Below are 23,784 nucleotides of genomic sequence, written 5' to 3' on the forward strand. Positions count from 1 at the left end.
TTTTTTAGTTGTCTTATAGGACTTCAACCTGCCATTGCACAGTATGGCGGCATACAGTGTAAATCTTGGTTTCATATGGAGCTCAGTCCATGGCAGAGATTTACCCAAGTACCAAGATGGCAGCGTCAGGAACCTTCACCGGGTCCCCGACTGCCAAGCTAACTCATTGATACCCCATGATCGTGTTACAGAGGGCTGATGGGAGAAGTGGCATGTGTTCCATTAACAACGGTGAATAAATGGTTAACAGCTCTGACCGCTGCTGTAAGAGCAGCTGCAGACGACCAGAGATTCTCTCATCTGCGAAAATCAGGCCGATTATGCAGATAACACTGTAATCACGCTCTGATTTTCTAGGATGAAGAGAAGATGGAGAAAAAGATGTCTCCATCTTCTCCATTGTGTCCATGAGGTGTCATGCCGATATATTTAATGAACTCGCTGCCTTGCACCGCCGAGTGTGATTAAAGAAACAGATGAAACTCAGGAATTCAATGATTTTTCTTCTTTTTTCCAGTCTCTGGGGGAAAAAAATTCAGACACGTGCCCCATAGCGCAAAATATAAACCTCCCCTGAACTACAGGATGACATCACTATGAAATCCCTCCTGGGGGTCCACTGAGGAGCTACAGCTACAACAATACGGCCAGGTGCACACCTTGCATTTCTGATGCGTTTTTTGTCAGGGTACATCTGTCTCGTGTGCACGCTGATGAAGTTTAGTGCATAAAAAAGACCTGATTCTACTTCATCAGATTTTGGCAGAAAAAACTAATACCTGCCCTTTTTCAGCATTTTTTGCACTACCCATTGCTTTCAATGGGTGAAAAATGGTGACAAAACACTGAAAGAAGTGACATGCCCATATCTGTACGGCGGATTTACAAAAAATAAAAACCGCAAATGTCAGGGGTGCAACAGGAATGAAATAAGAGCAAAAATTGGCCTCCTTTGATCTGTCCTAAGAAATAATAAACCGTTCCCAAAGCTGGACAACCCCTTTAATGTGCAGTCAATAGTGTGGAGAGACGCCGGGCACCGCTTATCTCCAGAGTGTGGGGCTGGTGACGCCCATGAGCAGCTACAGGAGCCGCAGCTCCACCCATGAGGAACACACAACCAGCTGCCCAGAACAACCAATCAGCTTTCTGTCCATCCTGCCCTGAGATAACACAACTTTATTCCTATTGTATCCTGGACAAAATGACAATAACTTGCAGGCGTTATCTCGTGGTTCCTCCCTGGTTGTGGCCATTACAGCTCACCCAGGTTACCGGCGTATTAGCTCTGCTGGGACCCGTAGTCCCACAACAGCCGGAGATCCACAGGTTGCCCCAGACACCTCTTAATGTTATGCTGATGCCACCAGCCCAGGTCACGACCTTTTACCTCCTTGTCGCCTCGGTAACTCTTCCGCATGGCCCCGAGATCCATGATGTCACTTCCAGCTCTGCCGCTGACTGCCCGGATAGTGAGTGACACACAGGTAGATGCCAGGAGCCCACGACACACTAACATGCTAGGCTCCCGCAGGCGAAAGGACCTTCGTGATGTCACGGTCATGTGATCTGTCACGTGAGGACTGAGACGGCACTGGAGAAGGACAGGAATGGCCGCGCTACTAAACTTCCCAATGATGCCAGGTAAATGAGCCGTGCACACAGGACAGGCCGGGGGGAGAAGAGGAGGCTGGGGGAGAAGAGGAGGCCGGGGGGAGAAGTGGCCAGAGGAGAGGAGGCCTGAGGGAGAAGTGGCCGGGGAAGAGGAGGCCGGGGGGAGAAGTGGCCGGGGAAGAGGAGGCCGGGGGGAGAAGTGGCCGGGGAAGAGGAGGCCGGGGGGAGAAGTGGCCGGGGAAGAGGAGGCCGGGGGGAGAAGTGGCCGGGGAAGAGGAGGCCGGGGGGAGAAGTGGCCGGGGAAGAGGAGGCCGGGGGGAGAAGTGGCCGGGGAAGAGGAGGCCGGGGGGAGAAGTGGCCGGGGAAGAGGAGGCCGGGGAAGAGGAGGCCGGGGGGAGAAGTGGCCGGGGAAGAGGAGGCCGGGGGGAGAAGTGGCCGGGGAAGAGGAGGCTGTGGGAGAAGTGGCCAGGGAAGAAGAGGCTGTGGGAGAAGTGGCCAGGGAAGAAGAGGCTGTGGGAGAAGTGGCCAGGGAAGAAGAGGCTGTGGGAGAAGTGGCCAGGGAAGAAGAGGCTGTGGGAGAAGTAGCCAGGGAAGAGGAGGCTGTGGGAGAAGTAGCCAGGGAAGAGGAGGCTGTGGGAGAAGTAGCCAGGGAAGAGGAGGCCGGGGGGAGATGTAGCCAGGGAAGAGGAGGCCGGGGAGAGAAGTGGCCAGGGAAGAGGAGGCCGGGGGGAGAAGTGGCCAGGGAAGAGGAGGCCGGGGGGAGATGTAGCCAGGGAAGAGGAGGCCGGGGGGAGAAGTGGCCAGGGAAGAGGAGGCCGGGGGGAGAAGTGGCCAGGGAAGAAGAGGCTGTGGGAGAAGTGGCCAGGGAAGAGGAGGCTGTGGGAGAAGTGGCCAGGGAAGAGGAGGCTGTGGGAGAAGTGGCCAGGGAAGAGGAGGCTGTGGGAGAAGTGGCCAGGGAAGAGGAGGCTGGGGGAGAGGAGGCCGGGAGGGAGAGAAGTGGCCGGGGGTCCGCACATCCGCCGCGATATTTAGTGAGGGCTGTTCTGTCACCAGTGGGCTCACATTAGCCTGTACCCCTCGTGGTGACACGAGCCCACATGTGTCTGATGATTTAGCTTTTACTATGATGGCTGCAGCTGGAACATGCTGGGACTAGCAGTCCTCTCGTCTAACTATACTGACTGCTGATAATATTTGCAGCTCAGAAATGCTGAGACCTGTAGTTCTCTTGGGAGATACTATACTGGCTGCTGCTACACCATAATACTGGGTATTATCTGTAGCCCAGACCTGCTGGGAATTGTAGTTCTCTCCGAAGATACTATCCTAACTGTGCTGACAGCTGATGTCCCATAATAACGGATCATATCTGTAGCTCAGACATGCTGGGACTTGTAGTTCACATACTAAGCTGACTGTACTGATTGCAGATATGCCAGAATGGATAATATCTGGGGCCTGGGCATGCTGTGACTTTTAGTTCTCTCCTCTGATGGCATCATGAATGCTGATATCTTAAAAATAACTGATCTTTGGAGCCTGAACATGCTTAGACTTGTAGTTCTCTCCTCTCATGGTATCGTGCCTGCTGTTATCCTTTACTAGCGGATAATGTCTGCAGTCTGAGTGTCGGGGGCAATGTGACATAAGTGGAAGTAACGCGGTTTATGTAGAACAATCCCTGTGGACTGTTTGCTCACATTGGACCTGGGAATTTGCATCACAACCCGGAGCCGGTGAGAACGGCATCAGGCAGGAGGTGACATCACAGCAGGAGATGACCACTAAAAGACCTGGTCTTAAAATGTGTGCAAGGGGCACAGACCAACCGGCGGCATTAAAGGGTCACTGATCTGTAAGCTTTTCCTATCGGTGGTCGTTTAGTAGCCTGTTTACACGGGCAGACGAAAGTAAGCGCTGTGCACTGAGCTATCTGTAAGGGTATGTTCCCACAGTCAGTAAACACTGCGGGTTTGACACTGCTTACATCCGTAGCGTCCAGTCCGCAACGTCCAGATGTTACAGCATAGTGGATGGGATTGTATGAAAACCCATATCCACTATGCGTACAAAAACGCAGGTGGCAGACCTGCGTATATGCACATGCGGCGTGTCTTTCCAGACTGCAGCATGTTTATTTATCTTGCGGAGATGCTCAGTCTCCGCAAGATAACTATCACTATCCAATGTATAGGATGCGGTGATTCCACACGGTTCAATGAACACATGCGGAATCACCTGCGTACAAAACCCGGCAGAAATTGGGCGGAGCGGACACGTGCTGCATCCAAAGTGCTGCTGGTTCCTGACCGTGGAAACTTACCCTAATAGATAAACACAGTGTAATACATCAGTCAGTGCGCATAGGCTGCCATAGTCCTAGGCAGTGCGAACCATCACAGGACTGTGCGCTGCTGAGAATGATAATTCCTCAGTGTAAATTGGACCCTAAGACTATGTTCACAGGTTGCATTGTGGCTGAGTTTTATTTTTTTGCTGCATTTTACAGTACAAGCAAAAGCTATGAGATATCAGAAATCTCATGCACACAAACTTTTTTTTTGTCCTAACTGAATTGGAAAACTGCTGTGTTTTTGAGAACAGCAGCATGTCACTTTAAGGGTATGTTTCCACGTTCCGTTTTGCTTCAGGCTTTGGTCAGGATTTTATGCAGGTAAAATCCTGACCAAAACTGCACCTGAGGTCACTGGCAGGTCACCTGCGGTGTACCTGCGTGTTTTGCTCATAGTAGCAACATGCTGCGTTTCGAAAAAACGCACCACGCATGCGTTTTCGCGGCAAAAACGCATGCGTTTTTTAACGCATAGTGGAGTCTGGATTTCATGAAATCCCCTCCACTATGCTGTAACATCTGGACGCTGCGTTTTTGACGCTGCGGAAAAACGCAGCGTCAAAAACGCAGCGTTTCCTGAACGTGGAAACATACCCTTAGGGTTTTTGCAGCTTTTTTCACCCATAGAAAGCAGTGAGTAAGTGCAAAAAACGCAGGAATCAGGTTTTGCTGCATTTTTAGTGAAATGAGCAGGTACAGCAGGATGTAAAACCCATTTGTTTTGATTTTTTTCTCCCAAGTTTAAGCCATAATGTCTTAGGTTTCTTGGCAGCTGAGAATGGCGGTTGGGATTAGTACAGTTAAGTTAAATTAGTAATGTGTGCATAGTGAACATTGGCCGACCAAGGTGTGAAATTGAACAATGCCCAAGCAAAGTGTGAAAGTAAACCATGTCCTACAAACTCAATGCTCTGTCCATGTCTTAGGGTACTGTCTCACAGTGGCACTTTTGTCGCTACGACGGTACGATCCGTGACGTTCCAGCGATATCCATACGATATCGCAGTGTCTGACACGCAGCAGCGATCAGGGACCCTGCTGAGAATCGTACGTCGTAGCAGATCGTTTGGAACTTTCTTTCGTCGATGGATCTCCCGCTGTCATCGTTGGATCGGTGTGTGTGACACCGATCCAACGATGCGTTCGCTTGTAACCAGGGTAAACATCGGGTTACTAAGCGCAGGGCCGCGCTTAGTAACCCGATGTTTACCCTGGTTACCATCGTAAAAGTAAAAAAAAAAAAACAGTACATACTCACATTCCGGTGTCCGTCAGGGTCCCTCGCAGTCTGCTTCCCGCTCTGACTGCCAGCCGGCCGGAAAGTAAGAGGAGCACAGCGGTGACGTCACCGCTGTGATCTGCTTTCACTTTACGGCGGCACTCAGTCAGTGCGGGAAGCAGACGGCGAGGGACCCTGACGGACACCGGAATGTGAGTATGTACTGTTTGTTTTTTTTTACATTTACGACGGTAACCAGGGTAAACATCGGGTTACTAAGCGCGGCCCTGCGCTTAGTAACCCGATGTTTACCCTGGTTACCCGGGGACCTCGGCATCGTTGGTCGCTGGAGAGCTGTCTGTGTGACAGCTCTCCAGCGACCACACAACGACTTACCAACCCTCACGGCCAGGTCGTATCGCTGGTCGTGATCGTTGGTAAATCGTTTTGTGAGACGGTACCCTTAGGTAAACTAATCCCGACCAAGTCCCCTCCCTCCGCTGTTACATTTGTAATTGTGTATTTTTTTCATGAACTTATATGAACTTTTTTGTTCAGAATATTTACTATTTTTTCTGACATATAAATCTTTTTCCACTAAATAATTTTATCAAATTGCCCTTTTTCCAGAAATGGTTTAATGGTTTCACATATTTCGTGCATTGGTGAGCTGTGTTCATGCTTCTGTGGTGGAAGCAAAGCTGAACTTTTGGATCCTTAAAAACGCAGCTAAACTTGCTTTTTGTAAGCAGCTTCTTTATTGCCCAGAGAGCAGGTTTTACCTGCAGAAAAAAGACCATCGCAACATGTGAACATAGTCCGAGTCCATTTACATGGACCAACTGGCAGGACTAGACGCTTAGTGCATAGTGCCATTGTCCTCCTCAACATAAGGCCTGTTTACACAAAATAATACTGTCAAGAACAATTATCTTTTTGTAGACGAGCATCTGTGTCTGCTGTCAATCAAATGGTGGCACCAGTGGCGAGAAGAGGTGCTAAGAACTACAAGTGCTCAGACTCGTCTGCCATTGCATTTGCAAAACTAATTTTCACCTGAATTAAAGCTGAATTTTGGTGTGACGCAGCACTGGAGGGCGACGAGATGGCTTACTCCATCCTGTGCTAACTCTGGTGAAAGTCTTGCTGAAAGATTGACCTTGAATAAAAAAAAGGCAAGTGATCTGTCCTTTTTAAAGACTTATGTAAAAAAAATTCCATTAGCCCCACGAATGTAAGTGGCTTGCAGATAATGTTTTCTTCATATATTAGTGCACATAGGTAATTCTGGTTTTGTAGTTGTTGTCATCTGACTTATGCAACATAATATTCAGAATAGAAAGTAGCAGCTGCCAAGAGCGGCAATATGGATCTACACTATTGCAGAAAAATCTGAAAATGACATGAAAATCAACCACTGAAAAGAATTTAACGTAGGTATAGGTCAGATTGTCCTCATACAGACATATAACGTCTTGACGATTAGTAACATTTTTAGGTTCAAAAAGATAAATGTATTGTCCTCCATGATATAAAACGGATGCAGCAGTTGCAATGACTATACTGTAGTCACTTTTGACTTTGTCAATCAGATGGAGACACTTGAAAGTAATTAAAAATGGATGTAACACAGTATATATGTTCACTACTGTGGATCCCACATCACCTATATGGAGAAGTAAGACTGTATAGTGTCAGCTGCCAGAGGGGGAAGGAGATTGATTGAGCTCAGAGCCTACCCACAGCAAAGGTTAAAGAATTGTCGTCAAAAATTGTATTTTGTAATCCTAATTATGTGTGTAATGGTGTAAGTGTACTAAAATACACTGTCTTCTTTGGTTTCAAGCGCTGCTTTGGCCCTACATGACTGCTCTGTAGCTTTGCACAGCTCAGACAGCGTCTATTCTATGTCTGGGGCTCAGAACAAAACTCCATAGCCATACATTGTGGAAGCAACTTGCGGTATACACACAAACCCCCTGTGTTATCCGGCCAGTCTGTTTTCAGGTCATGTGGGCCAGAACAGGAACGGAGAGGTGCTGGAAGCCAGTGATTGGTAAGGATTTTCATACATTTACACACCATTACATAATTAGGATGGATTGTGGAATACAAATTTTGATGCAACTTCTCGTAATTATAACAATGGTTTCTCCTTTCACAGATGATTGCCACCTCTGACAGGCACAGGCTCTGGCTGCTACAACCCCTGGCAAAAATTATGGAATCACCGGCCTTGGAGGATGGTCATTCAGTTGTTTAATTTTGTAGAAAAAAAGCAGATCACAGACATGGCACAAAACTAAAGTCAATTCAAATGGCAACTTTCTGGCTTTAAGAAACACTAAAAGAAATCAAGAACAAAAAATGTGGTAGTCAGTAATGGTTACCTTTTTTTTATCCAAGCATAGGGGAAAAATTATGGAGTCACTCAATTCTGAGTAAAAAATTATGGCATCACCCTGTAAATTTTCATACCCAAAAATAACACCTGCATCATATTAGATCTGCTCCCTCTTCTGCATCTAAATAGGAGTGATCACACCTTGGAGAGCTGTTGCACCAAGTGGACTGCCATAATTCATGGCTCCAACACGAGAGATGTCAATTGAAACAAAGGCGAGGATTAGCAAACTCTTAAAAGAGGGACAATCATCAGGCAATGTTGCAAAAGATGTTATTCACAGTCAGCTGTGTCTAAAATCTGGACCAAATACAAACAACATGGGAAGGTTGTTAAAGGCAAACATACTGGTAGACCAAGGAAGACATCAAAGAGTCAAGACCGGACACTTAACGCAATATGTCTCTGAAACAGGAAATGCACAACAAAACAAATGAGGAACGAATGGGTAGAAACTGGAGTAAACGCCTGTGACCGAACTGCAAGAAACCGCTTAAAGAAAATGGGATTTGCATACAGAAAAGCTAAACGAAAGCCATCATTACCACCTAAACAGAAAAAAACAAGGTTACAATGGACTAAGGAAAAGCAATCGTGGACTGTGGATGACTGGATGAAAGTCATATTCAGTGATGAATCACAAATCTGCATTGGGCAAGGTGATGATGCTGGAACTTTTGTTTGGTGCCTTTCCAATGAGATTTATAAAGATGACTGCTGAAGAGAACATGCAAATTTCCACAGTCATTGATGATATGGGGCTGCATGTCAGGTAAAGGCACTGGGGAGATGGCTGTCATTACATCTTCAATAAATGCACAAGTTTATGTTGATATTTTGGACACTTTTCTTATCCCATCAATTGAAAGAATGTTTGTGGATGATGAAATAATTTTTTAAGATGATAATGCATCCTGCCATAGAGCAAAAACTGTGAAAACATTCCTTGAGAAAAGACACATAAGGTCAATGTCATGGCCTGCAAATAGTCCGGATCTCAATCCAATTGAAAATCTTTGGTGGAAGTTGAAGAAAATGGTCCATGGCAAGGCTCCAACCTGCAAAGCTGATCTGGCAACAGCAATCAGAGAAAGTTGGGGCCAGATTGATGAAGAGTACTGTTTGACATTCATTAAGTCCATGGCTCAGAGACTGCAAGCTGTAATAAAAGCCAAAGGTGGTGCAACAAAATACTAGTGATGTGTTGGAGTGTTTTTTTGTTTGCTTGTTTTCATGATTCCATATTTTTTTTCCTCAGAATTGAGTGATTCCATAATTTTTTCCCTATGCTTGGATAAAAAAAAGTAACCATTACTGACTGCCACATTTTTTGTTCTTGATTTCTTTTAGTGTTTCTGAAAGCAAGAAAGTTGCCATTTGAAATGACTTTAGCTTTGTGCCATGTCTGTGATCAAATTTTTCTACAAAATTAAACAACTGAATGAACATCCTCCAAGGCCGGTGATTCCATAATTTTTGCCAGGGGTTGTAATTATCACCTCTAAGGCTGGTTTCACACTTGTGTTTTGATCTGCAGCGTTTTAGCGCTAAAAAATGCATGCGTTTTTTTTCCTATACTTAACATTAAAAAACGCATGCGTTTTTTAGCGTGCGTTTTGACGCGTTTTCGGCAACGCATGCGTTCATTTGCAGAAATGCAACATGTAGTAATTTCTAGCGGCGTTTTTTTGCCGCAAAAAAACGCATGCGTTTTTTCGCGGCAAAAAAATGCATTGCTGTCTATGTAAACGCATGCGTTTTTAAGCACATGCGTTTGCTTGCGTTAAAAACGCATGCGTTTTTACCGAAAAACACAAGAAAACACAAGAAAAATCAAGAAAACCCTAAACACAAGAAAAAACAAGAAAACCCTAACCCTAAACACAAGAAAAAAACAAGAAAACCCTAACCCTAGGGTTACTAGGGATCCTAAACCTAACCCTAACCCTAAGGTTAGGATCCCTAGTAACCCTAGGGATCCTAACCCTAACCCTAGGGATCCTAACCCTTAGGGTTAGGATCCTAACCCTTAGGGTTAGGATCCCAAGGGTTATGGTTAGGGTTAGGGATAGGGTTAGGGTTTGGATCCCTGGGGGTAGGGGTAGGGTTTGGATCCCTAGGGTTAGGGTTTGGATTCCTAGGGTTAGGGTTTGGATCCTTAGGGTTAGGGGTAGGGTTTAGGGTTTGGATCCCTAGGGTTAGGGTTGGGGTTTGGATCCCTAGGGTTAGGGGTAGGCTTAGGGTTTGGATCCCTTTATCACCTTGATGGTGGGGGGTGGCTTATCAGTGACCTGGTGACCAGGACATTCTAATAAAAAGCTACCCCTAACCCTAGGGATCCTAACCCTATCCCTAGCTAATTCTATTAATAGTGTGTTTTCTAGTTGATTTTGATGATTGGCAGCTGTCACACACTTCTCAGCATGCATTTCAAAAACGCAAACGCGGGAAAAAACGCATGTAAACGCAGGAAAACGCCGCGTTTTCCCGCATTTTTTTGGGGGGGCGCAAAAACGCATGCGTCTAAATAACGCAGCGTTTGCATGCGTTTACATGCGTTTTTTCACCACATGCGTTTTTTTTTAAAACGCTGCAGATAAAAACGCAAGTGTGAAACCAGCCTAACGTGCTCTGCTTTTACTTACATAGGGAATCCAGCCCTGACGGGTTCCCTTTAACAGCATGTGGTATGAAAATGATTCATGAAGCAACTTTTTTTTACAGATGTGATTTTTATTTTTTCCTCTTTGAACCATATATTGGTCAGTAGCAAACATCACTTTACCAAGGTTGACGTCTTCGTATAATCACAGCTTTCATTCCCGATCTGTCGTTTCAGGTCAATAAAGTATGTCTTTGTGAAGACCACTCAAGATAAAACAGATGAACCGTTGTGAAGAACCTGAACCCAGGCAAGCAGAGTCAGACAGCACGCTCAATAATGTGCCTACACACGGTCTGCAAGACAGAGCTGCACACACAGGCAGGTAAATGAAAAAGATAAAATGTGGTAGGTCTTAAAGATATTGTCATTGACCTTAATAATTCTTCTATTTGGATGTTCTAGATGTTTGTCTTCATCAATATTGCACAAATCCGAAGAGGACTTTGCCACCAGGAAACGTCAGAGAACCTTGAATGGACCTCTGTGCTCACCCACAATTCCTTGGCACCACACTGCCACTTTACAGGACGTTCAAAGAACTAATGAGCATGATAGGAGTCTTTCAAATAGGGACTCAGGATGTCTCCAAGGTCCTGTAGGACAGCACTGGAGCGCACGGTCAGGAAGCCGGGTTACTGCGCTCTATTCAGAGTTAGTGCGGGAGCTTGAGGCACAGATTGCAGAACTGCATCAAATCTTGACTTCTCGAGATGAAGCTGCTGAAGTGCAAGAATGGAGAATCCAAGAACTGGAGAAAGAGAATCAAGACCTAAGAAGGCACGTGCAGACACTGGAGGAGCAGAATGATGCTTTGTCTCGTAGAGGAATCTGTGCAATAAAAGAAGGTGATCGTCTCACGGGACCAGATGGTCAGTCTGTGGGTGAGCGGTCTTTAAAATCAGCAAATATCGGCATTATTTCTAACTCCTTAAAGTGTAACCGCCCTTTCAGAATAAGTTGTCCTGTGTTTTGTATCACTGTAATCAGTATAACGGCGCCGACCTGACACTGTGTGTAGGTCGGCACAATCCTGTGTGCACAATCCTGCTGACAGGTTCCCTTTAAGGCTTCTCTTTGTGTGCCCTGCCCTTTCTCCTCTCCATAGTCTTCTTTAGGCAGCAGCTGTAATTTCATCCCTCACTGAAGACATTATATCTTCACTGATACTGTTGATGTATGACAAGAAAAAAGTGTAGTTACTCTATTAATGGGGAAAAGGCAAATACAACCGTATTGTAGGGTAATCTGTGAATTTGACTTTCCTTAAAAATGTTGCCGTCTTGTGTTCTTTAGCCAATGGAGAGGAGGGTATGTGTGAAACTCTCATTCATGTGTATTGAACTGAACGTTGTTGCTATCCACAGACTCTGCATCAACTGCATCATGTCTTAAGGGGGTTGTCTGGTGGCGAGAGAGTATCCGTAAGTATGCAATTTGCATACATGCGGTAACACGCCAACTAGATGTGCGCAGCCTCGCTCAATGCAAGTGTATTGAGCAAGGCTGGACACAGCTAGTCGGAATGTGGCTGAAAGTATGCAAATTGCTGGCTCAAGGTGTTTGCAGAATCCTCTCAGCACGTACTACACATGATTTGAGGATTCACAAATCTGCAGTCACTTAGTGACTACAGATTTGTAGCCTAAGGCTACAGTCACACTAGCAGTATTTGGTCAGTATTTCACATCAGTATCTGTAAGCAAAAACCAGGAGTGGGTGATAAATGCAGAAGTGGTGACGGGTTTCTATTATACTTTTCCTCTGATTTTTGGCTTACAAATACTGATAATGTGACCATAGCCAAAGGCCGGACAATCTCTTTATTGTGGTATAAGGAGAATTTACATTTCTAGTTCTTGAGTTACATGAGTGTTTCCCTTCCTTGTGTTTCAATCCAGGTAACAGGAGAGTACTGTTACATGAGTAACACAGACAACTCTTACTCAGTTGCAGGGAGCCAACCAGAAAATTGTAAAAAATGATTATGGTGTCCGTATTTATGATGCATTTTACCATCTATTTGATGGCCAGAATACTGGGACTTCTGAGGATAAGTTACACTAAACTTGAAGCACTATAGAATTCTATCATGATCCCAGTTCAACTCCTTGTAACAGCGTGAGGTCCAGCTCTATGAAATGTAATGCAATTGCTTAAAAATGCTGGTCACAGCTGTTAAGTTTATACTCCCGTAGTGAACGGCGGCACTGGGGTACAAACTGCTAAAAAAAGAAAATCTAGGTTTTTTCTTCATAGCAATCCTTTATTTGATGCACACACCTAAAGTTCGGCAAATTTTATTAATGTACAATCCATAAAAACTCTAAAATGTAAGTACAAAACCCTGAAACACATCTAATAGGGTGCAATAAAAGGGCTAATTTCCCATGGTGAGAATTGTCTAAACTGCATAATGTAGTATTGTGATGGTGTGATATGCTATGTGGGTATCATTTTTGTGTATATTTCTATTTTACTGATTATCATGGTGTTACTGTATCTTGTAGGATGAGTTATTTGCCATCTGATATTCTCCCCACAGTTCTGTATTGTTATCTCTTCACAGGGTCAGTGAATAATGTTGTTTGCTAATATGCTAATGACATGTTGACCTAGCTTGTTGAAACAATGAGCCCCTGAGACCTTCCCCCTCCTGGCCTGTGAATGAGGGGGGAGACTTGTAAATATCAGGGAGGTGAGATACAGAGATCAGTCTGGTGTGGAACCTTGATGTGAAGAGCATATCCGAGAGAAAGAAGGGAATATGGACTGTTATCCTCTGTGCTGGATTGTTTGACTTTTATTCTGTAACTGAACTGCATTCGTGTTCTGGAATATTTACTCCTTTGTGTGATGGATCGTATATATGGACCTTTCGTGTTTTGCCTAAATAAAGGTCTTGGAATTGTTCACTATTCTCTTGCTCTGTTGATTGTGTGATACCGGAGAAGGAACCCGTGACAAGTATCATGATCTGATATAATCACATGTAGCAGCTATGTATAAAATATACCCACAAAAGCACACACCATGCCCTGATTGCAAACAGTACAGTATATTACCCTGGCAGTAATAGATATCATGGTTATTACGTGCAAAACCAATACACCATCCCCCACAAAGGCTATAGCACCCAGTATGTAATCTATTACTAGGTACTTACATTTTATAGTTTTTATGGATTGTACATTAATAAAATTTGTCGGATTTCAGGTGTGCGCACAATATTGTACTTCTTTTTTTCTTCTTTTGTGTGTTGTTTACTATTGATACATGATGGCGCGCACCCTGTGGTTATCTATAGGCTGTGTGCACATTTTCTATATGTTATGCAGGAATCCTTTATTTAGCTTGGAAAACAATTCAGCTATTGAAAATCAGTTTTTTCTTTCTTTTTTTCTTACTTTTCAGCGGTCAGTGACTGCAATGTCTCCTTCTTGAAAAACTTGGCAGGATTTCTAGAGACAAATTCAGAATCACAGGTATTTAAAATGATCACATCTAAATTGCTATTCCACTTAAAGTGGATATGTTACTAGTTTTCAATATACAACCTGTAGAAATTATTAAATAAATCTTTTGACTTGATGAGGCTTGTGTACTTTTTCTAAAAAAAAACATATTTCCAAACACTGTATAATGTATTTAAACGTAATCTTTCTCTGCCCTCCTCATTTTATGACGAAACCAGAAAGCGTTCAAGACGTATTGTATGGCTATTTTAGCATGGCTATTCATAATGCTTACACCAGCCTCATCAGGTCTAGGGTAAGTACTTTGAAGATCAACATTACAATGGTTGTCCAATGATTTTTGAAAGTTTGTCTGATCCTAAAATAAGGAGTTGTCAATCAGGCTAAGTGGGATGTGAATGAGTTTACATAAAAAAGATTATACGGCCATTCAGACATGGGTTTTCAAAGTAAGTACACCACCCTCATCAGGTCCAATAGAACTATTTAATAACTTATACAGTTTGTATTGTGAAATCTGGTGACCGAGCCTGTTATATGGTACACTTTAAATATGATCTTTGTTCTAGCCTTCCCCTCCTCAAGCTTCATCTACTCCAGTTCAGTCGAGTGAAAGCAAGCTTCCCTCAGCAGAAAGCGTGGCATCCCCTATTCCACCACAAACACCAGAGCCGGACCATTCAAGTGCACCAAATGAAGTGACCAGCACCCCTGCAGATGGCATGCTGCGGGTCAGCGGGGTGACAAGTGGCTTCCAGTACTGGATGAAGATGGATGATGGTGCAGAGAACACAATACCTGAATCTTGTGTGTTATGGGAGGAACCTCTACAAGAAACCTTGCCAGATGGGACTCCAGCGTGGGCTTCACCAGTAGAGGTATATATCATTTGAAAGCACAAGGTGCCCCATTCTGGAGATCCTTGATCTGCAAACGTACCAAATTGTGCATTCATATAAGCAAAATGAGGGAGTTTAATTTGTGCCTTCTCTATGTTTAGAGTAACGGACGTCCTAAACTGGAGCTGGTGCCAGCATCTGGCGTGTATATCACCTACCAGCAGCTGGAGGACCTCTCTCTCATTCCACCAGATAAGCCCAAGCTAATGACCCGGCGTCTACTGGATTACTTCTTCTCTAGGGAGACCCTGGCACGATCTTCTGCCACAGGACAGCGGATTGCACATAATAATACCACCATGGAAAAACCCCTACGACTGCCCGATACAGTGGTGACTGCTATCAAAGGTGAGGGGTCTCCTGCATGTTAAAAAGGTTCTCTGCAATTATCTAGTAGTTTTAGCATTTAAGGTGGTGAAACACTGCACTTTTGTTTGCTATTTACTGAGCTTTCTTGAACTGTGTATGGTCAGTTAAATAGTTACATATACACAGTTGATGAATAGTACCATATACCAGTACTTTCACAAAAAAACCTACAGACGAGCATGGTATTCCTACCTTCATCTCCCTCAAAACCTTCTCATCATGCACACTCCATTCTAACATGTAAAGGAACAGTCCACAGTTTCATGCTTTTAAACTCACCATCTCTATTTGATTAGTGGATCCTCTTCAGCATTCTGCTAGCACTACAGGTGTAGTAACTTCCTTTTAATCATTTCTTAGTAGGCATGCTTCTGTATTTGCGTGCTTTCATCCGAAAGCCACCTCTCTGTTATGACTATATGTAGTGAAACAGGAGAGCAAGAGCAGAGCTGAAGATTAGAGATGAGCGAATTTGCTCGGGTCCCTGCTTATTCGGCAAGCTATAGCGCTTACCGAATAATCTGCAGAGGGAACCCGGCTTCATGGATCGCTCCGGCTGATCAGCTGCATGTGTCGTGGCTGTGTGACAGGCATGACACATTCATGGAGATCCTGTGTGTTGGGCTCTCCATGCATGTGCTGTGGCTGTCACAGCTGTGACTCATGCAGCTGATCAGCCGGAGCGATCCAGGAAGCCGGGTTCCCTCTGCAGATTATTCGGTAAGCGCTATAGCTTGCCGAATAAGCAGGGACCCGAGCAAATTCGCACAACTCTAGTGAAGATCTGGCCGAATTTCCTCCAATCTGACTCCACTGCTAGAGAGGGATTAAACTTGACAAAAGACAGCAAGATAGACAAATGCCTAATGGCCAGCACTGGTGATTTTTTTTCTTTTTTTCAGGGGGTAAGACAACATAACTTATAAATTGTAATTGGTGATTATGTTGTCTGAAAGTACAGTGACAATTTGCCTTTTGTTGGATTGGTACAGTTTCGCCCCACGTTGTGTATGGAGTGGGCTGAGAAATTTACCTTGTTTTATACAGGGCAGATGCCAAGGCTAGCTCTGATTGCTGCTGTTTAATTAAATGCCGCTGTCAATCACTGACTAAATATAGTGTCTGCCAATGTGTGCATGCATCAGCTACAAATATATTGTGAGCAACAAGTCTGCATGACGTAGTCTGCTCCTGCATCATACAAGTGTAATGTACTGAATGAGACCAGAAGGGAACTGAAAGTCAATGGATACTTAGTCACAATAAACAATGTTTCTGATTTGTCTTCACTAACCCTCATAGTCCATACACCTAGTAATAAACTGGTCATCTCTCCATCCATCTCACCTCCTCCTCAGTACTGTTCCTCAACATACAATCCTCTGTCTCCAAACATAGACATCCACCTCATACTCTCTCCAGTTCCCACCTACTAACACTTTTTCAGTTCCTCCTCACTGCTGGTGATATCTCTCCAAATCCTGGCCCTCCTCACCACACCCCCCTCAGTCACTTTTCTACCTCCCATCCACGATCTATCATAATTTTCCACAACTTTTCTCACGCCCAGCCCCCACTCCCTCTAACGGGAAGTCTATGGAACGCTCACTCTGTCTGCAACAAACTTTCATACATCTATGACATTGTCATTACTAACAAACTTTCCTTCTTCTGCATCACTGACACCTGTCTCACCCTCTGACATAGCCACTCCTGCTGCCCCTCTTATGGGGGACTCAATCTCTTTCAGACCCACCCCACCCCCCAGCAACAATTTTGGGGGTGGAGTTGGTTTTCTCTTGTCAGATAATATCTCCTTTATCCCAATTCCACTAGCACCCTCTGTTACTCTCCCTTCTTTTAAGGTGCACTCTGTTCACATCTACATCTGTCCCCCCCCCCCCCCCCCCCCCCAGGGCCATCCGCCACCTTTTTTGACCACTTCAACACTTAGCTACTTCATTTCCTTTCCACTGACATCCCCACTGACACTTCCAGCTCTGCTGTCTCTAAGCTTCTCTCTCTCAATGGTCTTCTGCAGCCACTCACAAAGACTGCCACACACTGGACCTAATCTTTACCCTCCTCTGTTCCCTATCTAACCTCTCTAACTCACCTCTCCCTCTGTTTGACCACAACCTTCTCACATTCTCTTCCCTCCTGGTGCACAATCCCCACTCCACAAACTTGCACACCCTCGTAGGAATCTGAAACACCTTCATTTACACTCACTTTCTGAGCCACTTCTACCTCTTGCAGACATAGGTTCCTTACACGATGCTGAGGCCACTTTATATAACACAACAGCTGCAGCTCTTGAATCTGTCGCCTCCATCACACAATCAACAGACAACCCTGGCACACTAGCCAGACTGAAGAACGGAGGTGGGTGTCCAGGGTTGCTGAGCGGAGATGGAAAAGATTTCACTTCAGCGAGCACTTGGTCACAGTTAAAACAGTCCCTCACCACTTTCAAGTCCACATTCACTGTAGTAAAACAAACCTACTTAACTCTTATATCATCCTTGTCTCACAGCTCTAAACTATTTAACACTTTCAATTCTCTCCTCCGTCCCCCAGCGCCTCCTTCCTCTCAGCTGGAGACTTTGCCTCATTCTTCAAGCAGAAGATTGATAACATTAGATATAGCTTTGGCATACAACCCCCACAGCCCATCCTCATAACTACTCAGCCCTCCTTCTCCAAAACCAGCTTCTCCACCATCACAGATCAACTCTCCTCTCAAGATCACATCTCACCACCTGTGCACTTAGCCCATCTCATCCCGAACTCTTATCACTGACAACTGGTGTTTTCCCCTCATGCTTCAAACATGCCTCGATCACACCCATCTATCCAAAACCTGTCAACCCGCTATTCATGGCCTCTCTTCTGTCAAGCTCTTCACTGGCTTCCCATTGCTCAGACTCCAGTTCAAAACCCTAACCATGGCATACAAAGCCATCCACAACCTGTGTCCTCCATACATTTGTGACCTAGTCTCCCGATTCTTACCTGCACGCAACCTCCAATCCTCACAAGTTCCCCTCTTCCCACAATCGCATACTTGATTTCTCCCATGCATACCCCTACTCTGGACCTCTCTACCCCAACATATCAAACTCTTGGAAACCTTGAAATTGAACCTGAAGTAACCTTCGTTCCACCATACAGCTGCACAACCAGCTCCACCCTCACCTATCCCTTTTAGACTGAGCCCTTTTGCGCAGGGTCTCCTCTCCTTCTGTACCAGTTGGTTACTTATATTGTTTAAGATTATTGTACTTTATTATGTATGTCCCTTTTCACATGAAGCATGGAATTAATGGCTCTATAATAATCAGGCCACGATCGCGGGTAACTGAAGGGTCACCATTGCAGACAGGGACCTACTGAAGTCCACATCACTGCCATGTTTGTCTTCATGTAAAGTCCAGCCCATCCTAGAACCGTAATTTCACTATATACTGTAATACTGGTTTACCTTCGATAAGGAGAATAAAAGATAAATGAGTAATTTCTAATCTTTTTTTTATTCTTAAACAAAAAAATATAAATGTTTAAATAATCCCGTTCCTAGTTCAAAAATACAGAAATAAAAAAAATTGGTATTTAAGTCCATAAAAATACTGATCTATCACGTAACATTTTTTAACCCCTTAACGACCGCCAATACGCCTTTCCACGGCAGCAGTTAAGGGTACTTAAACCACAGAGCCACTTTTTAACGGCGCTGAGGTTTAATTTGGTTCCAAAATTGTGCTGATGTAAAGTAGACATGTGGGAAATGTTACTTATTAAGTATTTTGTGTGACATATCTCTGTGATTTAAGGGCATAAAAATTCAAAGTTGGATAATTGCGAAATTTTCCATATTTTTGCCAAATTTCCGTGTTTTTCACAAATAAACGCAAGTCTTATCGAAGAAATTTTACCACTATCATGAAGTACAATGTGTCATGACAAAACAATGTCAGAATCATCAGGATCCGTTGAAGCGTTCCAGAGTTATAACCTCATAAAGGGACAGTGGTCAGAATTGTAAAAATTGGCCCGGTCATAAACGTGCAAACCACCCTTGGGGCTTAAGGGGTTAATTTCTCTCTCCTCTGATGTGATCGCACATTAGAGGAGAGAGAAATGGGGTACGCCGATCGCCCCCCCCCGTACCTCTGGAGTCCAGGAATCCCCCCGTGATGTTCCCCCGGAGTCTTCTTCTGGGAGATAATGAGATCTTCTGGCCGGCACCAATAGGAACATTTTTTCTATTGGTTCATAGGTAGTGTCTATCACAGTGATCAAAATAAAAAATAGTAAATAAAACCCCCGTTTATCACCCCCTTAGATAGGGAAAAATAATAAAATAGGGATTAGGGGTGTGATTAGGGTTAGGGGTGTGTTGGGGTTAGGGTTGGAGTTAGAATTGGAGGGGTTTCCACTGTTTAGGTACATCAGGGGCTCTCCAAATGCGACATGGCGCCATCATTCCAGCCAATTTTGCATTCAAAAAGTCAAATGGTGCTCCCTTCCTTCCGAGCTCTGCCATGCCCCCAAACAGTGGCTTTTCCCCACATATGGGGTATTGGCGTACTCAGAGAAAATGCACAACAAATTGTGTGGTGCATTATCTCCTGATAACCTTGTGAAAATAAAAAAAACGTTAGTTCCTAAGTAAATTTTTTGTCAAAAAAGTAAAATGTTCATATTTTTTCCTTCCACATTGGTTTAGTTCTCGTGAAGCACCTGAAGGGTTAATAAACTTCTTGAATGTGGTTTTGCTCACTTTGAGGGGTGCAGTATTTAGAATGGTGTCACATTGACCCCCCCAAGGTCACTTCAAATATGAGATGGTCCCTAAAAAAATGGTTTTGTAAATTTTGTTGGAAAAATGAGAAATCGCTGGTCAACTTTTAACCCTTAACGACCTAACAAAATTGTTTCCAAACTTGTGCGGATGTAAAGTAGACATGTGAATAATGTTATTTAGTAACTATATTGTGTGTGACATATCTCTCTGATATAAGGGCATAAAAATTCAAAGTTTGAAAATTGCAAAATTTTCTAAATTTGCCATATTTCCGTTTTTTTCATAATTAAACGCAAGTCATATCGAATAAATTTTACCACTAACATGAAGTACAATATACAAAAAAAAAACCTGTTTGGGAAAGAAGAACAGACAAATCGCAGCGCCCTAAGTGCGTAAACACAATATTATAGTCTTTAAAGGGTGCACAATTTTATGCACTCACCTGATAAAAGACTGAAATGGCTTTAAATTATGTATCCTCAGAATTCCCTCTGAGATACTTTTCAATATACAGGGCTTGCAGCTTGCCTCGGGTGGATCCAAGTGAAAGAGCCAGAGTAAGGCTCACACAGGATGAGTAATTCAAGAAAAGCACATCCAGCCCATGAATGGCAGTGCTTCCCAGGACTCACATTCAAAGATGATATTTCATATTTTTTTATTTCATAACTTAAAATAGAAGAGATACAACGCGTTTCGGATACAGTATATATCCTTCTTCAGGTATCATAAAAACACAGTACAAATCCTACTAGTATAAAATTCAATTACACTTATATATAGTATCAAACCTTTTATCCCAGCCTCAGAAACTTGATTTGGGGTGTGGACCAAGTTCAGGAAAACACCCACTAATTGATACAGCCTTGTTAACATTGATGCAAGAAAGAGAGGAAGAAGAAGAAAAAAAAAAAAAAAAAGCAACCTTTACACTCTATAATATCATTCAATCCATTTGGAAATAATGTTCCCAAAAAAACGTTTTGGATATATCGTTTGGGAACATTACTTCCAAATGGATTGAATGATATTATAGAGAGAGTGTAAAGGTTGTTTTTTGTTTTTTTTTCCCCCTTTGGTTTTTTTTGGGTTTTTTTTTTTTTTTTCTTCTTCTTCCTCTCTTTCTTGCATCAATGTTAACAAGGCTGTATCAATTAGTGGGTGTTTTCCTGAACTTGGTCCACACCCCAAATCAAGTTTCTGAGGCTGGGATAAAAGGTTTGATACTATATATAAGTGTAATTGAATTTTATACTAGTAGGATTTGTACTGTGTTTTTATGATACCTGAAGAAGGATATATACTGTATCCGAAACGCGTTGTATCTCTTCTATTTTAAGTTATGAAATAAAAAAATATGAAATATCATCTTTGAATGTGAGTCCTGGGAAGCGCTGCCATTCATGGGCTGGATGTGCTTTTCTTGAATGTTTTTTTCGTGACATATTGTACTTCAATCAGAATCAGTGAGATCCGTTGAAGCATTCCAGAGTTACTGTATAGCCACAAAGTGACAGTGGTCAGAATTGTAAAAATTGGCTCTGTCACTAAGGGGTTAAACTACATCAAAAGCAAAATTTCTATAAAAAAAAAAAAACTTAACTGGCTCCAATCCGGTAACATAAAATACAAGATTTCACAAAGTGCATAAAATCTGTAAGATCATTGCTAATGTACTTTTATATTCCCCTTCTTTTCCAGCCTATGTAACAAGAGCTTGTGGCCGTGGCTGTAACTTCAATGCAGTTATAAACAGTAAATGTGGCACATCCCGAAGAGCCGTGAAAAAGATGTCCATACGTATCGACTGGACTGAGGGAGGCGCTAAACACTGCCCCAAACCTATATCCAAACCAGCAGCTCAGAGGCTACAGTCGGCCAATGAGAAGGCTACAGAGACACTAATCACAGAGGACGTGCCACAGGACAGTTGAGCATTGTCCACTAAGTTACAGGTATTCAGACAACCAATTGTAAAATGCTGTTTTAAACTACCGGATAAAGAACATTATAAAGTTATCCAAAGCAACCTTTGCTGCAATGACCAGAGGAGACACAAACTGACTGGGGGCATTAATATGCATGTTCCTTTGATGTCTGTAAATCTAACACAAATAAAATTGGTCCATTTGTAAGTTTTGACTATAATGGCTGCATAGTTGCTTTTAGCAAAAGAAAATAATCTGGCACAAAGTGACACCTTGTCCATTTTATGAAGCAAAAGACACTTCATGTGGATCAGACACTAGATTTTACAATACCAACTGCAAACATTATTACATATAAACCAGACCTGATGAGATTGATGTACTTACTTTGAAAGTCAGTGTCAGAATGGCTGTATAATACTTTAAATGTAAACCCTATATCCCTCATCTTGCCTGATTGACAGCTCCTCCGCATTCCTCCTGCTGAGGGCTCTCAATCTTCAGTTGGTCTCATAAAAACACTCATAATATTAGAATTATACAGCCTCTCGTTCTGTCTGGTATTTACTAAGTATATACACCAGCCTCATCAGGTCTAAGATCTATTTTATAATGTTTGGAGTTTTTACATTGCATTTGTACATGTAGTTTCAGCATGAATATCTAAAGCAACCCTCCAATATATCTCATGTATACGCACCCTACCTGCTGCCTTCCATTGGGGTCTTGCTTCCTCTTCTGCTCAGATTTGTGGGGTATATTTCCTCCTGGTTCCCAGATGGCAGCTGTAGTGGCATGGGGATTTCAATCATAAGTCTAAACCACGCCTCGCTATCTTTCCTATCGCACAGCACAGAAGTAGCAGAGGAGAAGTAATCTGGACTTGCCACTATAGTGGCATGGATAGTGTAGTGGCCTTTGGGAATAGGAGGAAAGGGATGCAGATTTAAGCAGAAGAGGCAGCAGAAGCCAAACGGAGGGCACGAGTAAGGCTATGTTCCCACAATGAGTTTTTGGTGAGCATTTTATGCTGCATATTTTAGAAAAAAAATGTAAGTAACCTATTTTACTTAATAGGAGCAGAACATCTGCAACATCAAAACCTCACCAATAGCTCATCGCGGAAACGTAGCCTTAGGCCATGTTCACTATTTGGTCAGTATTTTACATCAGTATCTGTAAGCCAAAACCAGGAGTGGGTGATAAATACAGAAGTGGTGCATATGTTTCTATTATATTTTTCCTCTGTCCCACTCCTGGTTTTGGCTTAAACATATTGATGTAAAATACTGACCATGTGACCATGGCCTTAGGGTGACTATTAGTGATGAGCGAATATACTCGTTACTCGAGATTTCTCGAGCACGCTCGGGGGTCCTCCGAGTATTTTTTAGTGCTCGGAGTTTTAGTTTTTCTTGCTGCAGCTGAATGATTTACATCTCTTAGCCAGCTTGATTACATGTGGGGATTCCCTAGCAACCAGGCAACCCCCACATGTACTTATGCTGGCTAACAGATGTAAATCATTCAGCTGCGGCAAAGAAAAACAAACTCCGAGCACTAAAAAATACTCTGAGGACCCCCAAGCGTGCTCGAGAAATCTCGAGTAATGCGTATATTTGCTCATCACTAGTAACTATACATGAGAAATGTAGTCACAGTTTTGGAGTAGAGGGTCAGTTTAACTCAAGCAAAAAAAAAAAAAAAAAGGTCCTGAACCACTCCAAAATCATCTTTCTTGGAATTTGATCACTACTCTGTGGATGCATTTTTAGTGCCACATGTACACATCATGCGAAGATAGCAATCACTGGAGAAGGACATCATGGTCAGAAGAAACAAGATGAAGAACACCAGCAATAAGATGGCTTGATGCAATCAAGATAACGGCGGAGAAGACCCTGGTGGACCTATCTAGACTTGCATAAGATCGATCTTCATACAGAGAGTTCATCCATCAAGTTGCCATGGCTCGAAATCGAGCTGAAGGATGTTAAATATCATATACATTTTTTTTCCTTTTTATATAAGATTTTGTCTACTTGTGACC

At 43.4% G+C, this 23,784-nt stretch overlaps 2 protein-coding genes across 15 annotated transcripts in view; one reads left to right on the forward strand and one right to left on the reverse strand.

Moving 5' to 3' along the window:
* PNPO (pyridoxamine 5'-phosphate oxidase) overlaps positions 1-1,564 on the reverse strand; it is a 68,486-nt gene extending 66,922 nt beyond the window's left edge. The window contains exon 1 of the mRNA XM_077252256.1: positions 1,391-1,564. Within this exon, the coding sequence (XP_077108371.1) occupies positions 1,391-1,564 (174 nt within the window). The remainder of the gene's footprint in view (positions 1-1,390) is intronic.
* On the forward strand, positions 1,506-23,767 carry LOC143765504 (uncharacterized). Of its 14 annotated transcripts, none has more exons than XM_077252243.1 (9): positions 1,506-1,644; positions 6,129-6,361; positions 10,430-10,577; positions 10,658-11,136; positions 13,667-13,737; positions 14,298-14,606; positions 14,729-14,975; positions 21,508-21,761; positions 23,510-23,767. In XM_077252243.1, the coding sequence occupies exons 3-8, from the start codon at positions 10,474-10,476 to the stop codon at positions 21,738-21,740; spliced, it is 1,443 nt and encodes a 480-aa protein (XP_077108358.1). In that variant the 5' UTR covers positions 1,506-1,644; positions 6,129-6,361; positions 10,430-10,473; the 3' UTR covers positions 21,741-21,761; positions 23,510-23,767. The 14 variants fall into 14 exon arrangements, with proteins under 14 accessions (XP_077108358.1, XP_077108364.1, XP_077108360.1 ...); XM_077252249.1 differs by having other exon boundaries at positions 10,658-11,124; XM_077252245.1 differs by lacking the exon at positions 23,510-23,767 and having other exon boundaries at positions 6,129-7,242; positions 21,508-21,917.
* Positions 23,768-23,784: the final 17 nt, after the last annotated feature.

This window comes from Ranitomeya variabilis, chromosome 4 (assembly GCF_051348905.1).
Source record: "Ranitomeya variabilis isolate aRanVar5 chromosome 4, aRanVar5.hap1, whole genome shotgun sequence".
NCBI lineage: Eukaryota > Metazoa > Chordata > Amphibia > Anura > Dendrobatidae > Ranitomeya > Ranitomeya variabilis.